Consider the following 26,307-nt stretch of genomic DNA (forward strand, 5'->3'; position numbering starts at 1 on the left):
TTAAATATTTTGTACATAATGCTCTGAGGGGTTTCTTTTTGGCAGCTAGTTAGGCTAATACCAGCACTTCTGAATTAGGCAAAGAAACAGACTAGATGCCAGTGCAGTTAATGATAAAATACGGAAGGACATGCTCCAATGTTTCATCACAGACCTCACATTAACTGATATTATGTACATCACAGCCACATCTATATATATAAAAGGGTAATGAAATTTCGGCCTAGGACAAAACAACAAAACTACACATCCCAGAAACACTAAACTTGGCAGCACAACCCCTCATCCATGCCTCCACGTTCATACAACAAAAAGAAAAGAAAAATAAAGTCCTAATTAGAGGGAGAGGAATAATTGTTTTTATCCAATTGCTGCCAGTTAGAAGGCTAAGCTCTGCCCACTTGGTCTCCTAGCAACCCACTCAGCCCAGGGGACAGGCAGACTTAGGCCTCACTTAGGCCTCTTCCACACTGCCTATAAAATACAGATTATCAGATTTTAACTGGATTATATGGCAGTGTAGACTCAAGGCCCTTCCACACAGCTATATTACCCAATTATAATCTTATATTATCTGCTTTGAACTAGATTATCTGGACTCCACACTGCCATATAATCCACTTCAGTGTGCATTTTATACAGCTGTGTAGAAGGGGCCTCATATAATCCAGTTCTAAGCAGATAATAGAAGATTATATAGTTATGTAATAATTACTGTGATATAATAATACAGAACAAAATCAGGGCAGTAAATAAAGAGCAACACTCTGAAAGCATAAGCCACAGCAACGCGTGGCCGGGCAAAGCTAGTCACTTTAATAATATTTATTCAGAAATGAGATGACACTGTTTTTGGAAAAGATATTTAATAGTAAATAGAAAAAGTAGAGCAGAATACAGTTTTAAGGGTAATCTTTTTTATAGGCAATCTAGATTTGTAAAGTTATACATTTTTCATAAAAGCGGTGAAACCAAGACACGGCAGAGCACAAATCAAATGCAAGGTTTACATTGAAATAAAGGAGCTGCACAGTAGTTGGAAGTATAAATGCAATGTAGCACTCGGGAATCTTTAAGGCAGTATGGTCTCAGTGAATATCCAAAAGCCATACTTTTCTAAATGTTTCTCTTGGTTCTGTGCTGCCATGGTTGGCTCAGCACATGATACAACGAAACAGACTGTACCACTTGAAAACACAAGTTAAGAAATCAGTTTTTAATATTTTTTTTCTTTGGGGTGAAAAATGCCTCCTTGAAAATAAAAAACAAGCACATCAGGGAGAAGCCTGGGTTAGAACCATATACCAGTTTTCTTCTTGCATTCACAAAATGGCATCTCCCGCCAACATTCGGAAGTGGTGCAGTCAGAGCAGTCCTCATTATTCTACATGTGTGTATTTGTGTATGTAGCACACCTCAGCTATCAGGTCCTTGGTAAGTCATGTGAAATTCATTTGCTCTTTAATGTCAGCTTGGGACCAAGTGCTTATCTACCCGCTTCCTATGGATGTACTAAAGATTAGGGTCCCAATCCTAAAATATACTTAATGGTGTATCTATCAACTGAAAACTTTTCTGAAATGTTTAGGGTCCTCCTCCCATTCATGAAAAGTACTTTACATGTTTTGAGGACCTAACACACTATCTATATACTGGAAATTATAATATCCTAATGATGCACAAATCCAAACATAATTATAGCAGGAAAAACAGTATCAGTTCAGTAAAATAAAAAACGCTACTGTTTGATTGCAAATTTCAAGTGCAGAATAACTCTGGGATTCATGATTAGGGCAATCTGTTTTTTGGCACGTTGTGTGGGAAACACCATGAACAATTATTTCAAATAATATTTCCAGTTGTACTACAATGTTTGTGTATATAAACAGAAGAAATGGAAACATACCCTGTGCGGTGAGTATCTAAAGTGGCCCAAGAGCCCATTTGAAAATAATATTCTTGTTCATTTCAGATGCAGGGAGAAGTGTGTGTGTGTGTGTGTGCAGAAAAAACATTCTAAGTAACTTTGCAAAACATTCCTGTATATTATATAAAACCTGCAACCTGAAAAGAGAATAGTATGGCTCCATCTACACTGCCATATAATGCCGTTTCAGATTCAACTGCATTGAACTGTATTCTGAAATGGCATTATATGGCAGCATAGATGAGGACTATGGAAGAGGAACTCAGAACAAGTTGACTTCTGTTTAACTAATCCCTTTTCCTCAACCACAATAGTGACTCCCATTTAACTCTGATGCCTTCGGTAACAAGCAGAGAAGTGGCTTATTAAATGTTTCATACAAATATCTGGATTCTTTCTTGTCAAACAGCTTATTGTTTTCCCCCTCTTCAGCTCATGCAATACAAACATTGTCGTTTTCATGCAAATGGTTTTGTGAGCGCAGCTCATCCATACTTGCTTTTGGTCTATAACAATTATATTTAGCTTACGATGTCGATTTCGTAGAGGGGAAATTCTCCTTAACCCTAAACTCTGACAAAATGGGGCCCTTCGGCTGGTAACAGCACAATAAAGGAGGGCAAGCGAAAACTGGTTGGGCATCTTGTTTGGTGCCCACTTGCAGAAACGTAGCCCCAGAGTTGTTAAGACTGGAAATATGATTTCATGCTACTAATGCAATTATTATCCTAAATAATTCCCATATTACATAAATACTGGTTTTGGTTTTCTTCTTCTGTCCTGTTACATTCTTCCAAGAAATGCCAATTCCAATTAAAACAAAGCCAAAAAAACAATCAATTTGCCTCCCTCCCCATTGCTTTATAGCAGGCGTGGGCAAACTTTGGTCCTACAGATGTTTTGGACTCCAACTCCCACAATTCCTAACAGCCTCAGGTCCCTTCCTTTTCCCCCTCAGCCGCTTAAGCGGCTGAGGGGGAAAAGGAAGGGACCTGAGGCTGTTAGGAATTGTGGGAGTTGGAGTCCAAAACACCCAGAGGGCCGAAGTTTGCCCACGCCTGCTCTATAGGTTCAACATTTTTTCCTCATAATTTTCCCTCCTCTTTCCTGAAAAATATGTATGTAAGATGTATATAGAAATTATATAAAAAAAACATGCAGCATATGTACAAACAGAAAAGTTTAAAAAATATCAGCTTCATATACATGTCAATTCTAGTTGAATATATCAGAAATTAAATATTAAAAAATTACATTTTTTGTTCTAAAAAAGGGATTCAAGGGACTCTGGGCAACGACTTAAAGCTGTACAGATTATTTCCATCTGGAAATGTATTTACGCAGAGTTTTTTTTTTTAAGTTGCTATCTTTCAGGGTTGGCTCCGACACATAATTAATTCACTTCCACACTGTCAGTTTAAATCAACTATTATCACCCTTAAAACTGTTCTGTATTTCTGCAGTTTTGTACTAAAAAGGTCACAAAAACATTGGCTTTTGCATGTTTGTGGATCCCTTCAAAAAGAGTAAGCAACTAATTTGGGAACTGTAAAAAAACCTACTATTTACAGTATTTCTTTTTAAATATTTTTGCACAAAAATGTCTAAATTCTGAGGATCTTTTTTTTATGATACAAGAAATTCACCAGAACTCATGGCTTAAGTCCAGTTTCAAACCTGTAACATCTTCTCTAGTATGTAATCCCAGGTTTGTGCGCACGTGAAACACAGGTCCGTCTTGTATAGCAGTTTCCTTCACTGGCTTTATCTAATTCAGCCATTCAAACAGCTTCTTTGCTCGTCTGAAGGCGATTCATTGCCTCCAACTTCTGCCTACAAGCTTCAGCCTCTTGCTCTTTCTTCAGAAGCTGCTGGCGGTACTTCTGTGCTTCTCGGTTGGCCTCATCCAGCTGTTTCTGTAGAGTTTCTCTCTCCTGATAAAATAAAAAAAAATCTCGTCAATGTTTTGTCAAAGGCTTTCATGGCCAGAATCACTGGGTTGCTGTGAGTTTTCCAAGCTGTTTGGCTAAGTTCCAGAAGCATTTTCTCCTGACGTTTTGCCCACATCTATAGCAGGCATCCGCAGAGATTGTGAGACCTGTTGGAAACTACGCACATGGGATTTATATATCTGTAGAATGTCCAGGATGGGAGAGAGAACTTTTTGTCTTTTGGAAGCAAGCATCATGTAGATGCCATGGAACCGATTCTCTCCCCCTTTCAGTTATATGGCCCATGTAGCTGTGCCTTGATTCTAAGTTTAAAGTATTAAGCTGAAACTGCTATCCGGCTTTCCTGATTTCCAAGGGATGAAAAGGGATGAAAGCGAATTTAATTCAACGTTAAGTATTTTGTTAAATATAATTTAACATAACATTTTTGAATGCTGAGAATATGTTGTACAATGCATAGGTCTAAAGAAAAAAAGCTGCTGTTCACTTTCATTCTTCTTTTTCTTAGAAATATAGGGACAGTCTTTGGAATTTACAGTTTATATTTAGGACTTTAGAAATCTTAGCCCTGAATGCTTATACTTGGATAGATACACTATTACACCAGTAGACAACAGAAGATGTAAACACTGTCAAAGGACCCATGTGGTTCCTCTGACTGAGCTTTCACTCTAATGTCAGGCCCCTTCCACACAGCTGTATAAAATCCCACATCATCTGCGTTGCACAGGGTTATATGGCAGTGTGGACTCAGATAACCCAGTTCAAAGCAGATATTGTGGATTATCTGCCTTGATATTCTAGGTTATATGGTTGTGTGGAGGGGCCCTCAGATATGCAGATGTTTGAAGGATTATTCTGCCCATAAATGATTGCTAAGGAAGTTACGCCATTCTTTCACTTCAATATTTCAGCCAGTTTTGTTTTATGCATTTTTTAAGTTTTTTATTCAAGATACGTTGCCCTTAATGCCAAAATATTTCCAGTAGCTGGATTGGGGCCAGAGCTAGAAAAAGCTACTTATAATTCGGATTATAGTTCTCAAGATTCCCAAGGAAGTATGGCAAAACACTCAGATCTAGTAGGGTCCAGATGTTCACTTCAAGAGCTCCTATATATGCAAGTTACAGAGACCACAAAAATAAATATTTTCTCCCAAAGCTTCTTTAAATGTTGTCTTGACTTCTAATTTCTCATTTTGCCAGTCACTCACACAGCTACTGATTCAACCCATCTGCTCTATTGTTGCCTGATTACAGAAGACTGCTTCAAGATAAAAAAAAATACTCGAGTTCAAAGCAAGAGACACTTTCTCCATCCTATAAAACATCCCAAATTGTATTTTTTTATTGAAGCCAAATTATCTGTCTGAGATGCTACCACATTACATGATGCAAGAGGCAGGAAGTAGTCCTACTGCATTAAAAATAATTGCCATGGAAATAGCTTTGTTCTGACCTCTGCATAAGCTCTTTTTGAAAAAAAGTACCCCACAAAGAAGCTAATTTCAGTCACGACATCCACTTTCATCATTATGTGGTACTACAATAAAGGGGACTGCCCATCTACTCACAGTGTTTTGCTGAAATGAAACAAAATATTAAAAATGAAGGTTCTTCCACCTGTATCTATTTTCTTTACTGATCTTTACACATTTTACTCCCAGAGAAATATCTTTCAGCCTTTAGATTAATTTCACATTGCACAGAGTTGTAGAAATAGGATGTGAATCTTTTCCTGTTTCTTCCATGATTTATATTTTCCAACAAAATTGTGCACTAGCAAGCAAAATGTCAGCCATTTCAATACTCTATCACAAAATTTCTAGCTACCTAATAGCCTCCTGTTTCCTATACTCCCTGAATGCAACAGGACAGAAGAAGAGATTCCTTACTTCTATTTCTGCTGAGTCCACACGGTTTTCAATGATCTCAATACACTGCCTCTTCATCGGCGGCTCTTCGCTGATTACTGTTTCTTCAGCAATGTCTGTTGCTGGTACTGTAAGGACTTGAAGTAAAATAGGTTTGCATCAAATATATGAAGACTGCAATGCTGCCTTTGAATGTTGTGATAAACCTTGTCTTATTACAAAGTTTGGAAAAGTTGCCTTTCCCCACCTTTTCCCCCTTCACCAGACAATATCAATGTTGGGAGGAAACAGAAAGTTGGGATTGGGAAGGAGAGAGAGAACCAATATTAAGAAATTTTATAGTTCTATCTCCTTCTCCAAGATCCAGTAAGAATTAAAGTTCCAACTATATCTCCGGTCCCTCCTACATGGCCATATAAAATAGAGATTATCTGCTTTGAACTGGATTACATGGCAGTGTACACTCAGATACTCCAGTTTAAAGCAGATAATGTGGATTATTTGCTTTAATAATCTGGATTTTATGGCAGTGTAGAAAGGGCCTCCTTTTCCAGCACAGATGCAAGAAAATCAGCAGCTCTGGCTTTCACTGTTGATTAACCAAACTTTACATGTCTGTCTCTGACAATATCTCAACTGCAATCTGTAAAGTGAGTCAGTTCGCAGCTCACTGAATCTGTTTTGCATAAAATATTGTTAAGATTAAGAACTGTTTATCAGATTCTGATGTATTTTATAATAATGAAGGCCAAACCTCTCCCGTAGCTGCACCAAAGAAAGGGGGAAACTTTAAAAACAATGCTGATTAGCTTAAAGTGATTAGATTATATTTTTCATTTTTCTCCTTTTCAATTGAAGCCCTTTTCAAAAGGAAATGGTGAAGGTGATATCATTTAAAAAAAAAAAACCTAATCTATCTCAAAAAAGCATCTCAGGGCCCCTTTTCGCTGCAATAAAATCCAGTTTATCAAATCATATAATCCACATTATCTGCTGTGAACTGGATTTGTCAGTCTAAACTGCCAAATAATCCAGTTCAAAGCTTATATGGATTTTATCCGGCAGTGTAGAAGGGGCCTCAGTTGAGGGAGCTGACAGAATTAGCAGCTGCACAATAGGAAAACGAAATGACAAAAATACATTATTACTTGTTACAGATGAACAGAAGGAGAAGCACAAAGCAGTGTATTTCTGGATAAATGTATTTCATTATCACTGAAATATTGCTACAGTGGCCTGCCTCTGCTAGGTACCTGGCAAGCTTCCAAATGTGGGTTTGCCTAGAGCAAATGAGAACTGCCATGAATAGGCAGGTTCATACATGAAAAAAAAGCAGGGATGGGAGCGTATAGCCAGGGGACATGCAGTTCCACAGCCCTGTTCCCTTTCTTCTGGCTACGTTACACCTCCATGAGGTCAAGTCACTGCTTGTACGAAGCATCAGAAACATGTTGGGAGCTGTAACAGTCAACTATCTTAACAAGCATACATTATTGGACTGATTTAGAATGGGGAGCATCCACAGAGAAGGAACAGGACAAGGAAGATATACTTGTGAGCCCTTCCCGTCCCGTGATTCTGATGATCCTTCAGAGCAATGCATATCACCTGCAGGCCACAGATCTCCACTCCACTTACCCATACCTTGTAATCCAACTTTCATTATTTAGACTTTTACAAATCACAATTCAGAGGAGGTGATGATCCTGAGAAAACAGCCCTGTCCATTTTTTCTAGATTAATCCTGAGCGAATGAGCCAGACATGACACTTCTATCTTTAATTCATTTCTTGAGTATATAAAGGAAAACACTAGACTTGGGTAACAGACAAAATACCCTAGTTTAATTAAGCCAGGGTTTATGTATTCAACATGCAATTGTATGGAGTGGATTTAAGATAAAGATCTTAAGTGTTATATACTTGCTTGTTGGTCTATTTTTGCCCCAAACCCACCTTTCTTCTTTTCCATAATCCCCCCATACTCCCACAAGACATTTCTGGAATACACTGAGTTAATTGTCCAGAGACACAACGAACTATATGCATTGGGTTTTCTTTCCTCTCTTGTTTCCAACTCACCTTGCTGCCCATCTGGCATGGTCACAATAATGGGCTGACCCATTCCGCTGGTTGGAATTGAATGGAGGTTTCCAAGCTGAATGCCATCTGTTACAATGGTAATGACCTGCTGGCCTCCAGAACTCACAACCTGCTGAATTGCACCATCCACGGATTCTGCAGTCACTACTTCTTCCGTAGCCACAACTGTTGAATGAATGAATGAATGATTGAATGAATGAATAAATAAATACTAGGTACAACAAATAACTTTGTTGATCAACTAGATTGCTTTTACAAATTACCAGTGAGATTTAAATACAATGTAGCAACAAAGCACACAGTTCCTCCAAAAAGAATTGGCATCCTGCAGCCACTAAGCACAATCAGTTGTCATGCCCTATTTTGAACTTTTACTCCCCCTACAGATATTTTTTGGACAACTGCAAACTTTGAAGCCCAAAAACATCTCAGACACTTGCACATATGCTGCCATTTTGACTACATAAACCACTGGGATGATGCTTAAATGCTGACAATAGAAGGAACAGTGTATCACACACTTTCAGAAATTAAATTGCTTGTCTTCAAAGCCCTTTGATCTTTCTACAAATGTTAAAAAGTGTGTACAACACTTGTGGAGCTTCTTGTAAATAAAATAGGGCTAGTCATACCAGAGATGGGTAATTATTATTATTATTATTATTATTATTATTATTATTATTATTATTTCATCATGCAGAAATATAATGGTATTTTGAATCCTCAGGATTCTACAACAATAATGTTTAAAAGCCCTCAATTATATTGGAGAACTTCCAATTCAAAGCTCCTTGCCCTGGCATATAAATTTTGACATATCATTTTAATGGTGTACCATTAGAAAAAACAGATGCTGTATTGTTTGAAAGGGCAAAACTATTTTGGCAGTATATTAATTTTTATTGTTGATATTTTTATGAAGCAGGAAAAATCTGAGTTTGCCCCATCTCTATAAATCTTATTTTATTTTATTCCAGCTCTTTACATTATTGTCTTGGAATAAACTTGAATTTTTGTTAGAAAATGCTACATCTAAATATTTCATTTTGTCTTAGTCAGAAACCAGATATCTCTACCATTTTAGAGGCTTCCTCAGGAAGCTCAATCCATACTGTTTCTTTTATATTTCAACTGGAAAAAAGTCAAAATGATAAGATACCTTCTATATTTACATTCCAGCAAGATTGCAATCAAATCAAGAGCCTTTGATCTTTATAGAAAATGGGATGGCCACCAAAAGGCTTTCTTGTCAAAACTATAGTGTATGATTTATGTCAGACATCAGACAGAACCCAGGAGCTTTCATCTTTTCCATTAATTATATTCCTATTTTGATTCAATCAGTGATTCCTTTTTGAGCATTTTTTACATTATTATGAGATTTTTTTTTAGAATTTTGTAGAAAAGACACAAATTATGCCCAATGAGATTCATACACGCATATTAAAGCTCTTTGTTTTAAAACTGCCTCCAGCTGCCCCACCACAGAGAAGCAGGATTACATGAATGTAGAAAACTTAATGTGCACATTGTATTTCTTTCCCTCACGAAACAATGTGAATACATTTCTAATAAGGAAATAATGTATTTTTTCTCACCTGGTGTTTCTGATGAATTGGACAGTGGAGCTGAAGCTTCTGCTAAAGCTGCCAAAGTTGCGAGAACTGAAGTTGAAGAATTACCAAACTGGACAGCAGACATTCCAGTGTCATCTACAAAAATAATATACAAAGTGACCGTCATGTTCTTTCCAAATCCAGTGCATGACATGTACTTCAATTCCCATTTGCATATCTCTTGCCAACAATGGGTATAGTACATACAGAATAGTGAAATGAATGGGAAAATGCTAATGGTGATACCTTCAGCGACTTTCTCTGCTTTATTGAAAAGAATCACTATCTTCAAATCAAAACTCTGGTTCCAAAACCAAGTTCTAATTAACTCACAAATACATTTCCGAAGTCTGAGTTTCCCTTTCAAAAAGGTGAAGTCTAGGAAACAATAATAAAATAGATTTCTGCTGAAGTAATAATTTGCTGGAACAGGGTGCTGCCAGTCTTAAACAATTCTCTGCTATCCTCACTGCTATTCAAATATACAAATGTTTATTGCTGTTCTTTGACTCTTGTATTTACATTGTTTCTGTTTTTAAATGTTGTATTTTGATGTCCCAACGTGTAGTTTACTTTCCTTTTGTTGTCCGTTTGTTTTGACAAAAGTCATTAACCAAAATGAAAACATTCTATTGTAAGGATAAAACAAATGATACACATGATTTGTTAACAGCTTTGCTGAACTGGGTGTGCTACTTATTAACAAACTCATGTACATTCAAATATCGGCTACATATTTGCAGAAGATACCAGACCTGTTAGATTCACCACTCCACCAGGTCCAATGATGAACTGTGGTGTCGCTGCATGTATCGTCACAGTGTCAGGACTTTCTGGATTTGTGTTGATTTGATTTTGCATTGCAATCTATGACCAAGGAAAAGAAAGAAAGGAAACTACAACAGTGCATTTGTATGTATGCTAGGGCATGTTATATTAAACTAAAATAGTATCAGTACAGTTCACATTCAGAAGTGAGACTGATACTAAATAGAAGGAATATTTAAGGAACGGTGAGAGTGGTGAGACAAGACCATATGCACCTAGTTAGGACCAGGTAGTTCAGAACATCAATAAAGAAAGATGACCTGAAAGCAGACTGGTAATCAGCCAAGATCTTTCTCTGTCTCTGAGACTTTCATCTTTGGTTATTATTACATTTAAAAAAACCAAGCAAGCCTAGTTTAAACGTGTCTGCATGCAAACACATAGACATACAGGCCAAGGTAAAATCCACAATTCTAGGCCAAAAGCCTGCCCTTGACATGTTTATGAGGTTGACTTAAATAGGGCTATATATGGTAATATATAGCAGTGTCAGAAAAGTGAAGGTATGCAGAACTAAAAACAAATTCATTGAGGCAAATTCTGAGTTACCTGTAGTATTTCTGCTAAGTCTTCATATCCATTGTCTATCGCAATGTCGAAAGCTGTTTTGCAAAATTTACTCTGCGTATGGACATCTGCTCCATACTTTATTAAGAGTTCCACTACTTCTTGGTGATTGTGTTCTGTAGCCCAATGGAGAGCAGTCATCTTCAGCATGTCCTTTGCATTTACATCAGCACCGTGCTAAAATTAAAACCAAACCCCCAAATTTGAATAAATTTATGTCAGGATTCAAAAACTGATAAACACCTGCGTTAGTTCTGTTTCTGCTACCTTATAGTTGGCATTTCATGAATCACATGATCATCAAGTGAATATTTCACTAAACTATCAACTAGATGAATAAGGAGATTATTATCTCCTGTAGCAGAGTAGATATTATGCTTCTGAGCAATGAATGAAATCAGAGTTTAAGAGACATCTTTCCAAGATTTTATCACATCTTTCAACAATACAGAAGACCTGCAATAAGAAGGAAGGACAGAAAAGCTTCAGCCTTCTGGATCCAAGGGAATGTTTAAAAGAACATGGAAAGGAGCATGCCCATGGATGAGTGTATGTAACCCTGGATCCTATTTGTCTTTTGTTACTGTGAATTTTAACCTATACAGGTATGGACAAGTTCCATAGAGAGTAAAAGCCACCATACATATAATGGACGAATGTGCTTCCTGACTTATACAAGCAGCCAGAGGAGAAAGAGAAATGTTGGAAAGAAGGAATGTTGACTATTAGTAGTAGTACGTTATATTGATTAGCCCATTGACCGTATCAAAACACTTGACACATATAGCCTACAACCCACATTACAACACAAAAGTAAAAATAAACTAGCTCTTAACAAGGGATCTAGATCCATTTCAACTATTTTATTGGAGAAAGTTAGAGAACTCTCCTGCCTAAAAAAAAGTGATAATGAGGCCTTAACTGAAAATAACCCCCAAGAAACTAAACTATACTAGATAAATACTGGCCATTTTGTTTTAACCACAGTGTGGTAGCTTCAGGACTAGGAGAAAACTGGAACGTAAATAACATAAAATGAAATGCATTTCCATTTAGTACTATATCAATGTGCAAGCAACTTCTGTACAAAACCAAGAATTGGTTACCTTGAGTAAGACTTCTACTATGCATGCATGGCCTTCAGAAGCTGCCATATGCAATGGAGTCCTGTCCACTTTGGTTCTGGCATCCCGACTTACTCCTGCTCTAAGTAACACTTCAGTGGTGGAATAGTGCCCATACTGTGCTGCTAGATGAAGTGGAGATGTTCCCAACTGTAACATATGAAGCAAACAGTTAACAAACAAAAATAATAGAAGGCCTTTCTTCCAGCTTTAGCTACCTTCATATAAATGTTATTTGTATGTTAACTAAGGGCCTTTCCACACAGCCACATAACCCAGAATATCAAGGCAGATAATTCACAATATCTACTTTGAATTGGGTTATTCGAGTCCACAGTGCCATATAATGCAGTTCAAACCAGATAGTGTGGGATTTTATACAGCTGTGTGGAAGGGGCCATACTCTTCATAATAGTGTCATGTTTACTTTGAAATGGCATTAAATAACAAAAAGCAAAATTAAAAAGAACATGGTTTAAGATAGAATTTTCAACAATTTTTTATTACTGTGCAGATATTCTAATGCAAGTTTTCCACTTTTCCACATTTCTGGGTTTGAAATATTGATAATCAGAAGAGAAGTCATTTTTACTCATATAATCTCAATTTAAACAAAATAGGAAGATTATATCTTCTAATTATTTTTGTGTTTTTGTATTGAATGAATGCCACAGGTTTTTAAAATGACCATCCAGGATAGCCTTTAACATCTAATTAAATGTGTTGTTGTGCTCAGACAAATAAAACTTTCATTACCACAAAGCTGAAATTGCACATTCCATCACAGACATTTACACAGATTTATACAAAGTCAAAACTCCAAAGAACATTGCCTTATTTTATGTTATCTTCTCCACCCCTGCCTGCTAGTTATAAAGCACAGAATGGCAATGTCAAGTGATTTCAGAGGTTTTACAGTACGGCATTGTTCAGTCCCCATGTAAATATTTAAATTGAGCTGAGAAGATGCTAGACTGAGGCTAATGTCTTATTAAATCTCAGAGCCAAATAAGAAATTAAGCAGAATCTCTTATTGTCAGAAAGCTTCCATTCATACACTATATATGGAATAATTAATAATAATGTGATTCTCTAAGACAAGCATGCAAAAGTGAATACTGCCGGCACAAAATCAAGAATGTGATTTCATTTAGAAAATGTTTCCATTACCCAGTCTGTAGTAAAAGGTGCACCATTGGCCATCAAAATCCGAACTTCGTCATCTTGTCCTGCTCGTGCAGCCTCTAACAGCTTTTTTCCCAAATCTACCAGGGACATCTAGTAAAATATTTTAGATGGAAAAATTAGGCTTGCATCAGTTCTGGAAAGAGTGCTATCAATCGATTGCCAACTTTAAAGCAACTTTCTTGACAAACAAAACACATTAGTAATATGGGACTTTGGGCGACATAACGGGGGAAAAGTCTAATTTATCAAGAAGGATGCTTAAGGCCAGCCATTGAGGGAAGTCCTCAATCTCAGAAGGACCTTTTCCAAAGATCTCATGGTTCAAGGAATCTTGTATGGGAGAATACAGCACAACCTGAACACATATTATAATGGACACTATAAGTCATAAACAGCAATCTAGACGGTACACATAAACAGATATTTCCATGGAGCTGTTGTCAAGAAAAAGCTGTTTGTCTTGACTGTTGCTCTTTGGGCCAGTTGAAACTTTTGAACCCTTTCTAAAGTTAGTCCTCTATAAACTAAACAGTATGTGATTAAAGCATTCTCATGGTGGCCTAAATACCCTAAAATCACTACATCTGGCCTTATATTTGACAGTACTCAGCGGTGGTTTTGCCAGCTTTCTTTGAAATATGTGTCTTTGTTGGTGGTCTCCTATACAAGTATTGACCAGTGCTGATCTTGTCTAACTTCCAACATCAGAATGAATCGGGAGCTTTTAAGGCATTTAGGCCATCTAGTGAAGGACTACCCAAATTATCCTACAGCAATTCAGGTACTGATACTGTAGTAAACCCAATTTTGGAAATTTTTCTTTTCCTTGTGATGACTACCAAATTAAATGTTGAATGATTTCTTTCTGTTTTGTTTATGTAAAATAGATAATAACACTCTGTTATGTTTGGTATTTTTTGATCAGAATAGGGTTTCATTCCTTTTACCTAAACCACTTTAATCTGGGTTGTGTTTTTATTTTTTAGTCATTTAATAGGCTAAGCATAATGATTGTGTATTGTATTCATGGTTCTTAGGCGATCAAAGGAAGAAATCTTTTCTCTTCCAGTTTGCTCTCCTCCAGACATTCGCTTTTTCAAATGCTCCCTTCTTCTTCTTCTATGGGACTGTTTGTGACACCCTTATTTATTTATTTATTTCAAATATTTCTATCCCGCCCTTCTCACCCGGAGGGACTCAGGGCGGCGTACAATTGGCAACAATTTGATGCCGATACATCATTAAAAACAACATATAAAAATATATTACAACCAATTAAATGCAGTATAAAATATAAAACATATGCTTAAAATCCGTTCGTCCAATATCCTCCAACTTTATCCATATAACAATCTGGGTCGTCTTTATCATTTACCCTTGCTGGGTGTCTTTGTCTTTGAGCATGAGTGCCTAGAAAACCTTTACCTTTACATCACTTGACTGCATGTGGTACTAGTTTTGGGAACATGCGTACTAACCTTAAGGTAAAGGTAAGGGTTTCCCCTGGCATTAAGTCCAGTCATGTCTGACTCTGGGGGTTGGTGCTCATCTCCATTTCTAAGCCGAAGAGCCGGCGTTGTCCGTAGACACCTCCAAGGTCATGTGGCCGGCATGGCTGCATGGAGCGCCGTTACCTTCCCGCCGGAGCGGTACCTATTGATCTACTCACATTGGTATGTTTTCGAACTGCTAGGTTGGCAGGAGCTGAAGCTAACAGCGGGCACTCACGCCGCTCCCGGGGCTTGAACCTGGGACCTTTCGGTCTGCAGCTCAGTGCTTTAACGCACTTTGCCACCGGGGCTCCCGGTACTAACCTTAGAAGCATGAATATATGGCAGTGTGGTCTCAGATAACCCAGTTCAAAGCATATATTGTGGGATTTTTTGCCTTGATGTTCTGGGTTATATGTCTGTGTGGAAGGGCCCTGGGTTATCTGAGTCCATACTCAGATAATATGGGATTTTTGCCTTGATATTCTGGGATATGGGGCTGTGTGGAAGGGCCCTAAGTAAGCAAGCAAGGACTGGGTGGCCCCTGTGGTCTCTTGTCCATACTCAGATAATATGGGATTTTTGCCTTGATATTCTGGGATATGGGGCTGTGTGGAAGGGCCCTAAGTAAGCAAGCAAGGACTGGGTGGCCCCTGTGGTCTCTTGTCCATACTCAGATAATATGGGATTTTTGCCTTGATATTCTGGGATATAGGGCTGTGTGGAAGGGCCCTAAGCAAGGACTGGGTGGGCCCTGGGGTCTCTTGTCCATACTCAGATAATATGGGATTTCTGCCTTGATATTATGGGATAAGGGGCTGTGTGGAAGGGCCCTCAGTAAGCAAGCAAGGACTGGGTGGCCCCTGGGGTCTCTTGTCCATACTCAGATAATATGGGATTTCTGCCTTGATATTATGGGATATGGGGCTGTGTGGAAGGGCCCTCAGTAAGTAAGCAAGGACTGGGTGGCCCCTGGGGTCTCTTGTCCATACTCAGATAATATGGGATTTTTGCCTTGATATTCTGGGATATGGGGCTGTGTGGAAGGGTCCTAAGTAAGTAAGCAAGGACTGGGTGGCCCCTGGGGTCTCTTGTCCATACTCAGAAAATATGGGATTTCTGCCTTGATATTATGGGATATGGGGCTGTGTGGAAGGGTCCTAAGTAAGTAAGCAAGGACTGGGTGGCCCCTGGGGTCTCTTGTCCATACTCAGATAATATGGGATTTCTGCCTTGATATTATGGGATATGGGGCTGTGTGGAAGGGCCCTCAGTAAGTAAGCAAGGACTGGGTGGCCCCTGGGGTCTCTTGTCCATACTCAGATAATATGGGATTTCTGCCTTGATATTATGGGATATGGGGCTGTGTGGAAGGGTCCTAAGTAAGTAAGCAAGGACTGGGTGGCCCCTGGGGTCTCTTGTCCATACTCAGATAATATGGGATTTCTGCCTTGATATTATGGGATATGGGGCTGTGTGGAAGGGTCCTAAGTAAGTAAGCAAGGACTGGGTGGCCCCTGGGGTCTCTTGTCCATACTCAGAAAATATGGGATTTCTGCCTTGATATTATGGGATATGGGGCTGTGTGGAAGGGTCCTAAGTAAGTAAGCAAGGACTGGGTGGCCCCTGGGGTCTCTTGTCCATACTCAGATAATATGGGATTTCTGCCTTGATATTATGGGATATGGGGCTGTGTGGAAGGGCCCTCAGTAAGTAAGCAAGGACTGGGTGGCCCCTGGGGTCTCTTGTCCATACTCAGATAATATGGGATTTCTGCCTTGATATTCTGGGATATAGGGCTGTGTGGAAGGGCCCTAAGTAAGTAAGCAAGGAAGGACTGGATGGCCCCTGGGGTCTCTTGTCCATACTCAGATAATATGGGATTTTTGCCTTGATATTCTGGGATATAGGGCTGTGTGGAAGGGCCCTAAGCAAGGACTGGGTGGCCCCTGGGGTCTCTTGTCCATACTCAGATAATATGGGATTTCTGCCTTGATGTTCTGGGATATGAGGCTGTGTGGAAGGGCCCTAAGTAAGTAAGCAAGGAAGGACTGGGTGGCCCCTGGGGTCTCTTGTCCATACTCAGATAATATGGGATTTTTGCCTTGATATTCTGGGATATAGGGCTGTGTGGAAGGGCCCTAAGTAAGTAAGGAAGGACTGGGTGGCCCCTGGGGTCTCTTGTCCATACTCAGACAATATGGGATTTCTGCCTTGATATTCTGGGATATAGGGCTGTGTGGAAGGGCCGTCAGTAAGCAAGCAAGGACTGGGTGGCCCCTGGGGTCTCTTGTCCATACTCAGATAATATGGGGTTTTTGCCTTGATATTCTGGGATATGGGGCTGTGTGGAAGGGCCCTGGGTTATCTGAGTCCATACTCAGATAATATGGGGTTTTTGCCTTGATATTCTGGGATATGGGGCTGTGTGGAAGGGCCCTAAGTAAGTAAGGAAGGACTGGGTGGCCCCTGGGGTCTCTTGCTGCTCTTTCATTCTGTGAGGCGGTAGGCCTCAGGCCTGTCAGAAGCACTTTCTCCGAGAGCCTTTCGTGAGGAGGGGGAAGAGGCCTAGCTGGTCCTCGGAGGCCTTGAGAAGAACACGCGTGTCCTGAGGCGCGGGGAGGGGGCACGTGTGAGCGGGGCGACACGAGTGCAAAGGTTCCCATTCCCTGGAAAGGCGGCGGTGAAGGAGGGCCTTCTCCCCGGAAGGGAGGGAGGAAGGAAGGAAGGAAGGCCTCTCCTCCTGCGTCCCGGCTCCTTTTCCTCCGCTGACAGGAAATCCTGGCTGGGCGCGAGGAGGAGGCGAGGGCCGCAATGAAGCGCCGGGTTCCGGGGGAAGTGGAATTATTTTTTACCAGCGAAGAAGAGATCCACTTCCACATCCGGTAACAACAAGGGCCCTCGACAAAAAGGCGCCGGACTGACCTGGAAAAGCTTGAGGAAGAGGAAGGAAGGAGGGAGGGAAGAGGGTAGGGGAGGGGGTAGGCCGAGGCGCCGCTTACCGTGAGAAAGAGAGAAAGGCCTCCGCCGCCTTCGCCGCCTCCTCCTCATCCGCGTCTCAGAAGCCCCGCCAAAGAGTCCCGCTCGGCGCTGTGGCGGAAGGACACCGGCAGGGAGCGCTATTCACCCTCCAGGCCTCGACGAGGAGGAGGCGGGACACACCGGCGAGGTTTCTGCGCCCTTCCCAAATCCTTTCGCCTGGCAAAAAGGAACGACAATACAACTCTGAATATAGTCTTTCCTTATTATTACTTTGTAAGAGAAAGGGATTATTTTTGTATCTCAGTCGCCTCACAAAAGAAACAAGCGAGGGAGGGGGAGGGGGTGTCGGCGGAGGGATATTAGGATTTGAAAGGCGCGCAGGCGCAGAAGGGAGCCGCCATGTTTGAAGAGTTGTTGCTTTTCCCGCCTTGAAAGGGAGGGAGTTGCAGAATTCTTAATCTGAAGATTCAACACTATAAAAAAAGAAATGCTGCTCATTTATGAGCCATCTTCCCTTCCTTAGTATTTGACACCAGAGATCTGGACTGCCTGACATTATAAGATTGGCTTGATTTAAGAAAGCAAGTAAAGATCCCTATGCCATTCTGAGGAGCGATACATACAAAGCAAATGACAATGTGCAAAGAATGAACACGGTAAGCAGAATTTTAAAATTTTCCTCCTCCTCAAGACACAGGCATTTTGGGAAATTTAAATGTTTAACCATTTGAGAAATCAATAAAGTCAATAAAACAAAAATCAGTTTTGTTTTCCTCTAAAAGTCAGGGTAGGCTTGTGAAAAGTTGTTAAACAACATACTTAAATGTGAAAAGTGTCCACCCTCACTCTAAACTTTCCCTGTTCCAAGTACAAATTGAAGATTCTTCATTGGGTTTTATATAGTAAGTTTACATTTTGGTAGTCCAAGAAGAAGGGGAGTTGGGACTTGTAAAACATTGCAGATTGTAGCCCATGTCCTGCCTTAATACCATTGATTGATCGTTTTATGAAAAGTACCTTTAATAAAGCTGGATATTGTTTGGCTTGGAAAAAAAAAGGGGGAGGGAGTTCAGCCTCAGAGGGAGAGAGAGGGGGGGCTCTTCTACACAGCTATATAACCTAGAAGATCAAGGCAGAAAATCCCACAATATCTACTTTGACTTGAGTTATCCAAGGACCCTTCCACACAGCCAGATAACCCAGAACATCAAGGCAGAAAATCCCACAAGATCTGCTTTGAACTGGGATATCTGAATCCACACTTATCCAACATAAACGGGCCGGCAGAACGTTGGATAAGTGAATATGTTGGATAATAAGGAGGCATTAAGAAAAAGCCTATTAAAACATCAAATTAGGTTATGATTTTACAAATTAAGCACCAAAACATCATGTTATACAACAAATTTGACAGAAAAAGTAGTTCAATATGCAGTAATGCTATGTAGTAATTGCTGTATTTACGAATTTAGCACCAAAATATCATGATGTTTTGAAAATTGACTACAAAAATGCGTTGGATAATCCAGAATGTTGGATATGTGAGGCTCTACTGTACATATTCCAATTCAAAGCAGATAATGTGGGGTTTTATTCAGCTGTGTGGAAGGGACCAAGTCAAAGCAGATATATTCCAATTCAAAGCAGATAATGTGGGATTTTCTGCTTTGATATTCTGGATTATATGGCTGTGTGGAAGGGCCCCCAGAGAGACATAGGCCTCTTCCACACATCCGAATAAAGTCCCAGATTATCTGCTTTGAACTGGGATATATGGCAGTGTGGACTCATATTCCAGTTGAAAGCAGGTATTGTGGGTTATTCTGCCTTGATATTCTGGGTTATATGGTTGTGTGAAAGGGCACAGAAGCGCCTTTCAACTTGGGGCCCTTCCACACAGCCATATGACCCAGAACATCAAGGCAGGAAATCCCACATTATCTGCTTCGAACTGGAATCTATGGCAGTGTGGACTCAGTTCAAAGCAGATATTGTGGGATTTTTTGCCTTGATATTCTGGGTTATAGGGCTGTGTTGAAGGGCCCCTAGAGAAAACATATTAATCAAGTTTGTAAATAATCACATCTGCAAAAGTGAAACTCGGACATGTGGAGGGCTGACTTGTTATTAGTAACTTGTACTAATAGTTCATGAGCCGGCCCTCCATACTCACAAATTCTATTATACACAACTTAACAACACCTCCAACCTAAAATTTCCAAAAAGCAAAATTTGATTTTGCCGTTGTATATAAGAGACATTTTACATCACAGTATATAATGTCACTTGAATATGCATGGATTTCAGTGTCCACGGGAGACCCGGAACTAAATCTCAGCAGATACCAAGGACCCACTGCATCAGTCAGCATATGGGCAGCCTTAATTCTCTATAATACTTTTAAAATGCAGACAATAGTTTTAGTTTGGTTATGTGGCTATGTAGAAGGGCCCTGGGTTATCTGAATCCACACTGCCATATAATCCAATTGAAAGCAGATAATGTGGGCCAAGGGCCCTTCCACACAACCCCTATATGCCAGGATCTGATCCCAGATTATCTGTTTATCCTAAATTATCTGGCAGTGGGGACTTGTATTCCTCTTTAAAACGTAATCTGGTGCAGCAGGTTAAACCACTGAGCTGCTTAACTTGCTGACCAAAAGGTTGGTGGTTCAAATCCGGGGAGCGGGGTGGGCTCCCGCTGTTAGGCCAAGCTTTTGACTTAGTTATGGGACCAGGCTTTTGAGAGATAGATGCAGCATTAATTATTGTGAACTCATGATAAAGAACTGACAGACTTGGATTGTGACTCAATTATACCTCTGAATATATATTTATATGGATGTTTTAACTTAATGTAATTTTAATTATTATTATTGTTGTATTGTAATTGTTTTTATATATTCTGTTTATATTGGTTGTAAACTGCCCTGAGTCCCCCCTCGGGAGGGAAAAGGGCAGGATAGAAATGTTGTAATAAATAAAATAAACCTAGCAGTTCAAAAACAAGCAAATGTGAGTAATAATAATAATAATAACTTTATTTTTATACCCCACCTCTATCTCCCCAAAGGGGACTCAGGGCGGCTTACATGGGGCCAAGCCCGAATAAAAACAATAGCAATATAAAACACAACAATAGACAAAAAACATGCACAATTATAAAAATTTAAACATTAGCCAATAAAAACAAATGACAAGAACTAATAAAAACATGGATTAAAACGGAGAGGTTGTAAAAGTAGACTGGTAAGGTGCACCATATAAATATTGTAAACATGAGGTGACTGATAAAGTGCTGCAAATTCTTGGAAGTGCAAATTGGGATGGGAATAGACCCTGTGTCTATATCAAGTTGACAAAGGTAAAAAGTGCAAACTGGTCACAGATAGATTGCTATGGGGATGAGCAATCTATCTAAAGGCCTGAGTAAAGAGCCAGGTTTTCAAGAAGTAGATCAATAGGTACCGCTCCGGTGGAAAGGTAACGACATTCCATACAGTCATGCCAGCCATATGACCTAGGAGGCGTCTACAGACAACGCTGGCTCTTCGGCTTAGAAATGGAGATGAGCACCAACCCCTAGAGTTGGACACGACTGGACTTAATGGCAGGGGAAACCTTTACCTTTAATCTGGGATCAGATCCTGGGATAAAGGGCAGTGTAGAAGGGCCTGAAACTACATCTATAGTAGGCATGGGCAAACTTGGGCCTTCCAGGTATTTTGGACTTCAACTCCCACAATTCCTAACAGCCTACTGTTAAGAATTGTGGGAATTTGAAGTCCAAAACACCCGGAGGGCCCAAGTTTGCCCATGCCTGATGTATAGCATTCTGCAGCATGACAATTCAAAGTGGTATCGAATTCCAATTTCCAAACATCTGTTTTGGACTCCATTTCCCAAGATTCCTCTCCATTGGACAAGCTCGCACGGCCTTCTGGGATTCGAAGTCCAAAACACTTAAAGAGCTCCCCCGCAGTGTGTTGCTTGCTGAGTCGGCTGCTTCCCGTCAAGGTCCTTCGGGGAGCGCGGGCCCCTCGGTTTCTCTTCAGGCGCGCCACGGCCACCTCATCCATCTCCGGCCTCGGACACTTCCGGCGGCCCAGCCCCTTTCGCGGAAGGCCCGTCTCCCCGCCCCTCAGTTCCTCCTCGGCCAACGAGCGTCGACGGCAGCTCGGGCTCGCTTCCTCAGCCGCCTCGGTGCCGGGAGATGGGCCTAGACCCGGAGGGAAGGACAGCGAGGCCGGGGCGGTGAGTCCTCTTCACCAGGGTGAGAGGCCTGCCTCCACCCAGCTAGGCCTTCTCTGCGCCTGAGGGGAGCCGGGGAGGGTTTGGGCCTCGTTCCCTCAGGATTTTACTGCTTTAGAATGAGCGCAGTTCGAAACCCCTTTAACTGCCACGGCCCAGTGCAGTGGGCTCACTTGAAACTCTTCCCAAGATTCCATATGGCAGTTAAAAGGGTATCAAACTGCATTTATTCCACGGTGTGACTTAGGTTCAAGGTGATTTCAAAACTAACTTGTCCCACTGGAGCTTGAGTTTCAAGGGCAGTTTGGAGTCACTTCATAAGTGGAAGAAATCAGTACGAGGATATACAGTAGAATCTCACTTATCCAAGCCTCGCTTATCCAAACTTCTGGATTATCCAAGCCATTTTTGTAGTCAATTTTTTCAATATATCGTGATATTTTGGTGCTAAATTCTTAAATACAGTAATTACAACATAACATTACTGCGTATTGAACTGCTTTTTCTGTCAAATTTCTTGTATAACATGATGTTTTGGTGCTTAATTTGTAAAATCATAACCTAATTTGATGTTTAATAGGCTTTTCCTTAATCTCTCCTTATTATCCAACATATTCACTTATCCAACATTCTCCCGGCCTGTTTATGTTGGATAAGCGAGACTCTACTGCAATATAATATAATATATTATAATATAATACTGCTAATATAATAACTTCAAGTGTGTTTACACCAGGCACCAGCAAACTTGGGCTCTCCCTCCAGGTGTTTTGGACTTCAACTCCCACAATTCCTAAGCTCCAGGCCCATTCCTTTTCCCTGAAAGTGCAGAAGGGAAGGCTGAGAAGAGACATGATGAGGGCCATGTATTAGGGGAAGTCATAGAGAGGGGGGAGCAAGCTTGTTTTCTACTGCTCTGGAGACGCAGAACGATGGCTTTAAATTACAGGAAAGGAGATTCCACCTGAACATTAGGAAGAACTTCCTCGCTGTGAGGGCTGTTCGACAGTGGAACTCTCTGTCGCAGAGTGTGGTGGAGGCTCCTTCTTTGGAGGCTTTTAAGCAGAGGCTGGATGGCCATCTGTTGGGGGTGCTTTGAATGCGATTTCCTGCTTCCTGTCGGGGGTTGGACTGGATGGCCCATGAGATCTCTTCCAACTCTATGATTCTATTATTCTGGGGAGAAAGGACAGGACCCGAAGCTGTTAGGAACTGTGGGATTTGAAGTCCAAAGCACCTGGGGGGCCCAAGTTTGCCCATGCCTGGTCTACACTGTAGAATTGCTGTGAACGGACACAGTCCCAGTTTCCAGAGTTAAGCACGCTTATAGGTTGGGTTGAATCCCATGGCATGTACTTGTAATAATAGGTCACATTTGGAAATTCTAATTGGTGGCTATCTACATAAGGAAAAATTATGGAAATTCAAAATGGGAAGAGACGGTTTATCATTTGAATGTGGTTTTCACTTGTCACACTGTACGATGTCAGTGGGTTTTGGATTAACGTAAGCGACTACAGTTAAGTAATTACGCCACAAAGTATTCAAGCAAGACTTTCTGGATTTAGTTGCTGTGAGTTTTCCAGGCTGTGTGGCCAAGTTCCAGAAGCATTCTCTCTTGACGTTTCGCCCACATCTATGGCAGGCATCTTCAGAGGTTGTGAGGTTTGCTGGAAACTAGGCAAGTGGAGTTTATATATTTGTGGCATTGAATGGCTAATCAAGGTGGCCAACTGAAACATTCACACCTGCCTCAGGCAGACAAGAGTTTTTTCTCCCACCCTGAACATTCCACAGATATATAAACTCCACTTGCCTAGTTTCCAACAGATTTCATAACCTCTGAGGGTGCCTGTCATAGATGTGGGCGAAACGTCAGCAGAGAATACTTCTGGAGCATGGCCATACAGCCCGGAAAACTCACAGCAACCCAGTGATTCCGGCTATGAAAGCCTTTGACATCTTTCTATATTGTTATTACAGGCTGGATTTAGACTGCCCTGTATCCAGGTTCTGATCCCAGATTATCTGCTTTGAACTGGGTTATATGAGTCTACACTGCCAGATAATCTGGGGTAATCAGACAATTTGAGATGAAATCCTAGGATATAGGGCAGTATAGATCCAGCCACAGAGTTTTCAGTGAAGGAGGCTTGGTGCTGCGTTGTCACGCAGCAGAGGTGTGGTTTGTGAAGTTATAGAAGTATCCCTGACTTTAAACCAGAGTCAAGAATATTCGATTTTCTAGATATTTTTGTCTGCAGTTCCATCAGTCCCAGTGGTAAAGGATTGTGAAAGTGGTAGTCCTCAAATGGGCCACTTTGAGCAGCCCCTGGGGGGTCCCAAAAGCAGAGAATTGGCCATGAGAATTTCTAATGTTGTTTATATCTCCAATAATATAATCAGAGTGTTAAGTATCCATCTTTTAACTTGGCCAACTTCACTGCAGTATATATCAAGATGTTTTGCAGTGATTGTTTAAAAGATTCAGTCAGTGTGACATACAAATAAGCATTTTGAGCCAAGATAATTGCAGGCTTTCAACATTTTTTGTAAGCCACTTAGAATCCTCTTGTACTAGAAATCATTATGCTATTTTGTTATGTCACTTCAGGTACACTGGAACCAAAAAGTAAGATTTGGCTTGTGGGAGAACATCAATAATTCGATGCAATGACATTTTGCATACTTAAGCAATAAGTCTGCCAAGAGAGGGACTGAATTCTATCATCTTTATATGGTACTTTGAAAATTTCACATGCTTTAGTAATACAGCAATAGTACTATGTTGTTAGAGTCTCTGTAGTAACTTATCAGGAACTGGTCAGAATTTCAGATGTTCACGACAGTGATGGGAAGTATTGGGATTAGTGGCTTTGAATTATGAATACTTGTGTTTTTCAGTTCTGTGGGATCCATATTAGACAGAAATATATTTTAACAAGTGTAGCTCATAGTAAGAACATTCAAATATTTGAGTCTGTAACCCTATAAATACTTCAGATAAGAAAAGCCAATAATCCATCAAAGGCGGTTGCCAAAGTCCTATTGATTTTGAGTTTGGATTTTTCAGTTTTTGTTTATCTATTATATGGCCTAGGTTGAGATGTTATTCAGGAATAAGTGCACTTTTCAAGCGTGTGTGCAATTCCACTCAAGAAAAAGTGTATTTATTATTTTTTTAATTCCAGAAAGCAAACTTTGCCATCCTTTTACTACATCATTGTATTTAATGAGACTGAACATCTATGGGTTTTGGTATCCCAGGATCTGGTGAGGGAAGATGGTCATAGTACTGGCACCAAACCCCAGTGGATAACAAAGGCCCACTGTATGCATATTTGTGTGACTGTCATGGTCATACCCGATATATATAGACAAATTGGACTTGGAAAAACTTTTAGTCCTTGTTTGTTTGTGAAAATGTTTGTTGCAAATCTTAAAAAGTTACATAATGGTATGTAAAATATTTGTAGGTGAAGGGGGAAGCACTGATAACATTTTCTTTTCATCTCATGCCTGGACTATATTGTGGTTAACGTATAGTAGGACAGCTGAGGCAAATGCATTAAGAATGCAGACAGGCAGCAGTAGGATGAGCCCAAACATTGCTTACTCATATCCGTAGTAAACATGGAAGTCTATAATTGAGAAATAGAGGAGCTAATTAAATACTGTAATCCATTATATTTCAGGAGTTGCAGTGTTGGCCAATTTGTAAAACATCTTATATCAAGATCTGAAAGCTTGCCTATATACCCTGTGGATAAAAATCTGGTTAATATTTGATTAGAAGCTTAAGTCCAACCCCTTGCTACTTGGCAGGGGGTTGGAATGGATGGCCCTTGAGGTCTCCTCCAACTCTACTATTCTATGATTCTAAGTGAATATCTATTGAAAGAAATGAAAGGCATTGAAATAAAGGTATTCAGATTATTTGAGTCAACCTCCAACCACTTGGATTGAGAAAAATTTGAGCTATTAGATTTCAAAAGTTCATTAAAGTATTTGTCTTACCCAGCAAATTAAGTAAATTGTGAATTAGAAATTCATGCTGGAGGTTATCTATCAGTAAAAGAGGAAACAATAATATAAAAGTGGTCCTATTTATAATAGTCAGCATTATAGTTTACATCTTGTGAAAGGCAACTAAGTCTGCAATTTTTCCCTTTAAACTGTCGTTTTACTTCATATGATAGGAATGGCTCAATTAGCTATTTGAGGAAGCTTTCAAATTATGTAATTTTAATTTTAACTATGCTGGTTATCTGAGTCATTTATTTCCGTGCATCTCAAATACGTGGTCCCTGAATTAGTGCTAGTGCGCATGTGTCCAGTGCTGGAATTGGGTGCAATTCCAGTTCTCCCCAAGAGTTTGCCTGATGCCAAACACTGACATATTATT

At 40.2% G+C, this 26,307-nt stretch overlaps 2 protein-coding genes across 7 annotated transcripts in view; one reads left to right on the plus strand and one right to left on the minus strand.

The window, feature by feature from the left end:
- Positions 1-849: 849 nt before the first annotated feature.
- gabpb1 (GA binding protein transcription factor subunit beta 1) lies at positions 850-17,819 on the minus strand. 2 transcript variants are annotated; one of them, XM_008122751.3, is made up of 9 exons: positions 17,670-17,819; positions 13,160-13,267; positions 11,972-12,139; positions 10,848-11,042; positions 10,226-10,337; positions 9,453-9,566; positions 7,834-8,019; positions 5,774-5,889; positions 850-3,861 (listed from the first exon to the last, which is right to left on the minus strand). In XM_008122751.3, exons 2-9 carry the CDS (start codon positions 13,265-13,267, stop codon positions 3,709-3,711), a joined length of 1,152 nt encoding a protein of 383 aa, XP_008120958.2. In that variant the 5' UTR covers positions 17,670-17,819; the 3' UTR covers positions 850-3,708. The 2 variants fall into 2 exon arrangements, with proteins under 2 accessions (XP_008120958.2, XP_062819641.1); XM_062963571.1 differs by lacking the exon at positions 17,670-17,819 and adding an exon at positions 14,656-17,517.
- Positions 17,820-18,085: 266 nt separating this feature from the next.
- Positions 18,086-26,307, plus strand: part of usp8 (ubiquitin specific peptidase 8) — a 28,521-nt gene continuing 20,299 nt past the window's right edge. For 2 of the 5 annotated variants that reach the window (XM_062963566.1, XM_062963570.1), the window contains exon 1: positions 18,088-18,305. The gene's annotated coding sequence lies outside the window, so the exon portion shown is untranslated. Of the gene's footprint in view, positions 18,306-21,765; positions 21,906-24,516; positions 24,643-26,307 lie in introns of those variants that run through there. The other 3 variants (XM_062963568.1, XM_062963569.1, XM_062963567.1) reach the window with 3 other exon arrangements.

Source organism: Anolis carolinensis, unplaced genomic scaffold, assembly GCF_035594765.1.
Source record: "Anolis carolinensis isolate JA03-04 unplaced genomic scaffold, rAnoCar3.1.pri scaffold_11, whole genome shotgun sequence".
In the NCBI taxonomy this organism is placed as follows: Eukaryota; Metazoa; Chordata; class Lepidosauria; order Squamata; family Dactyloidae; genus Anolis; species Anolis carolinensis.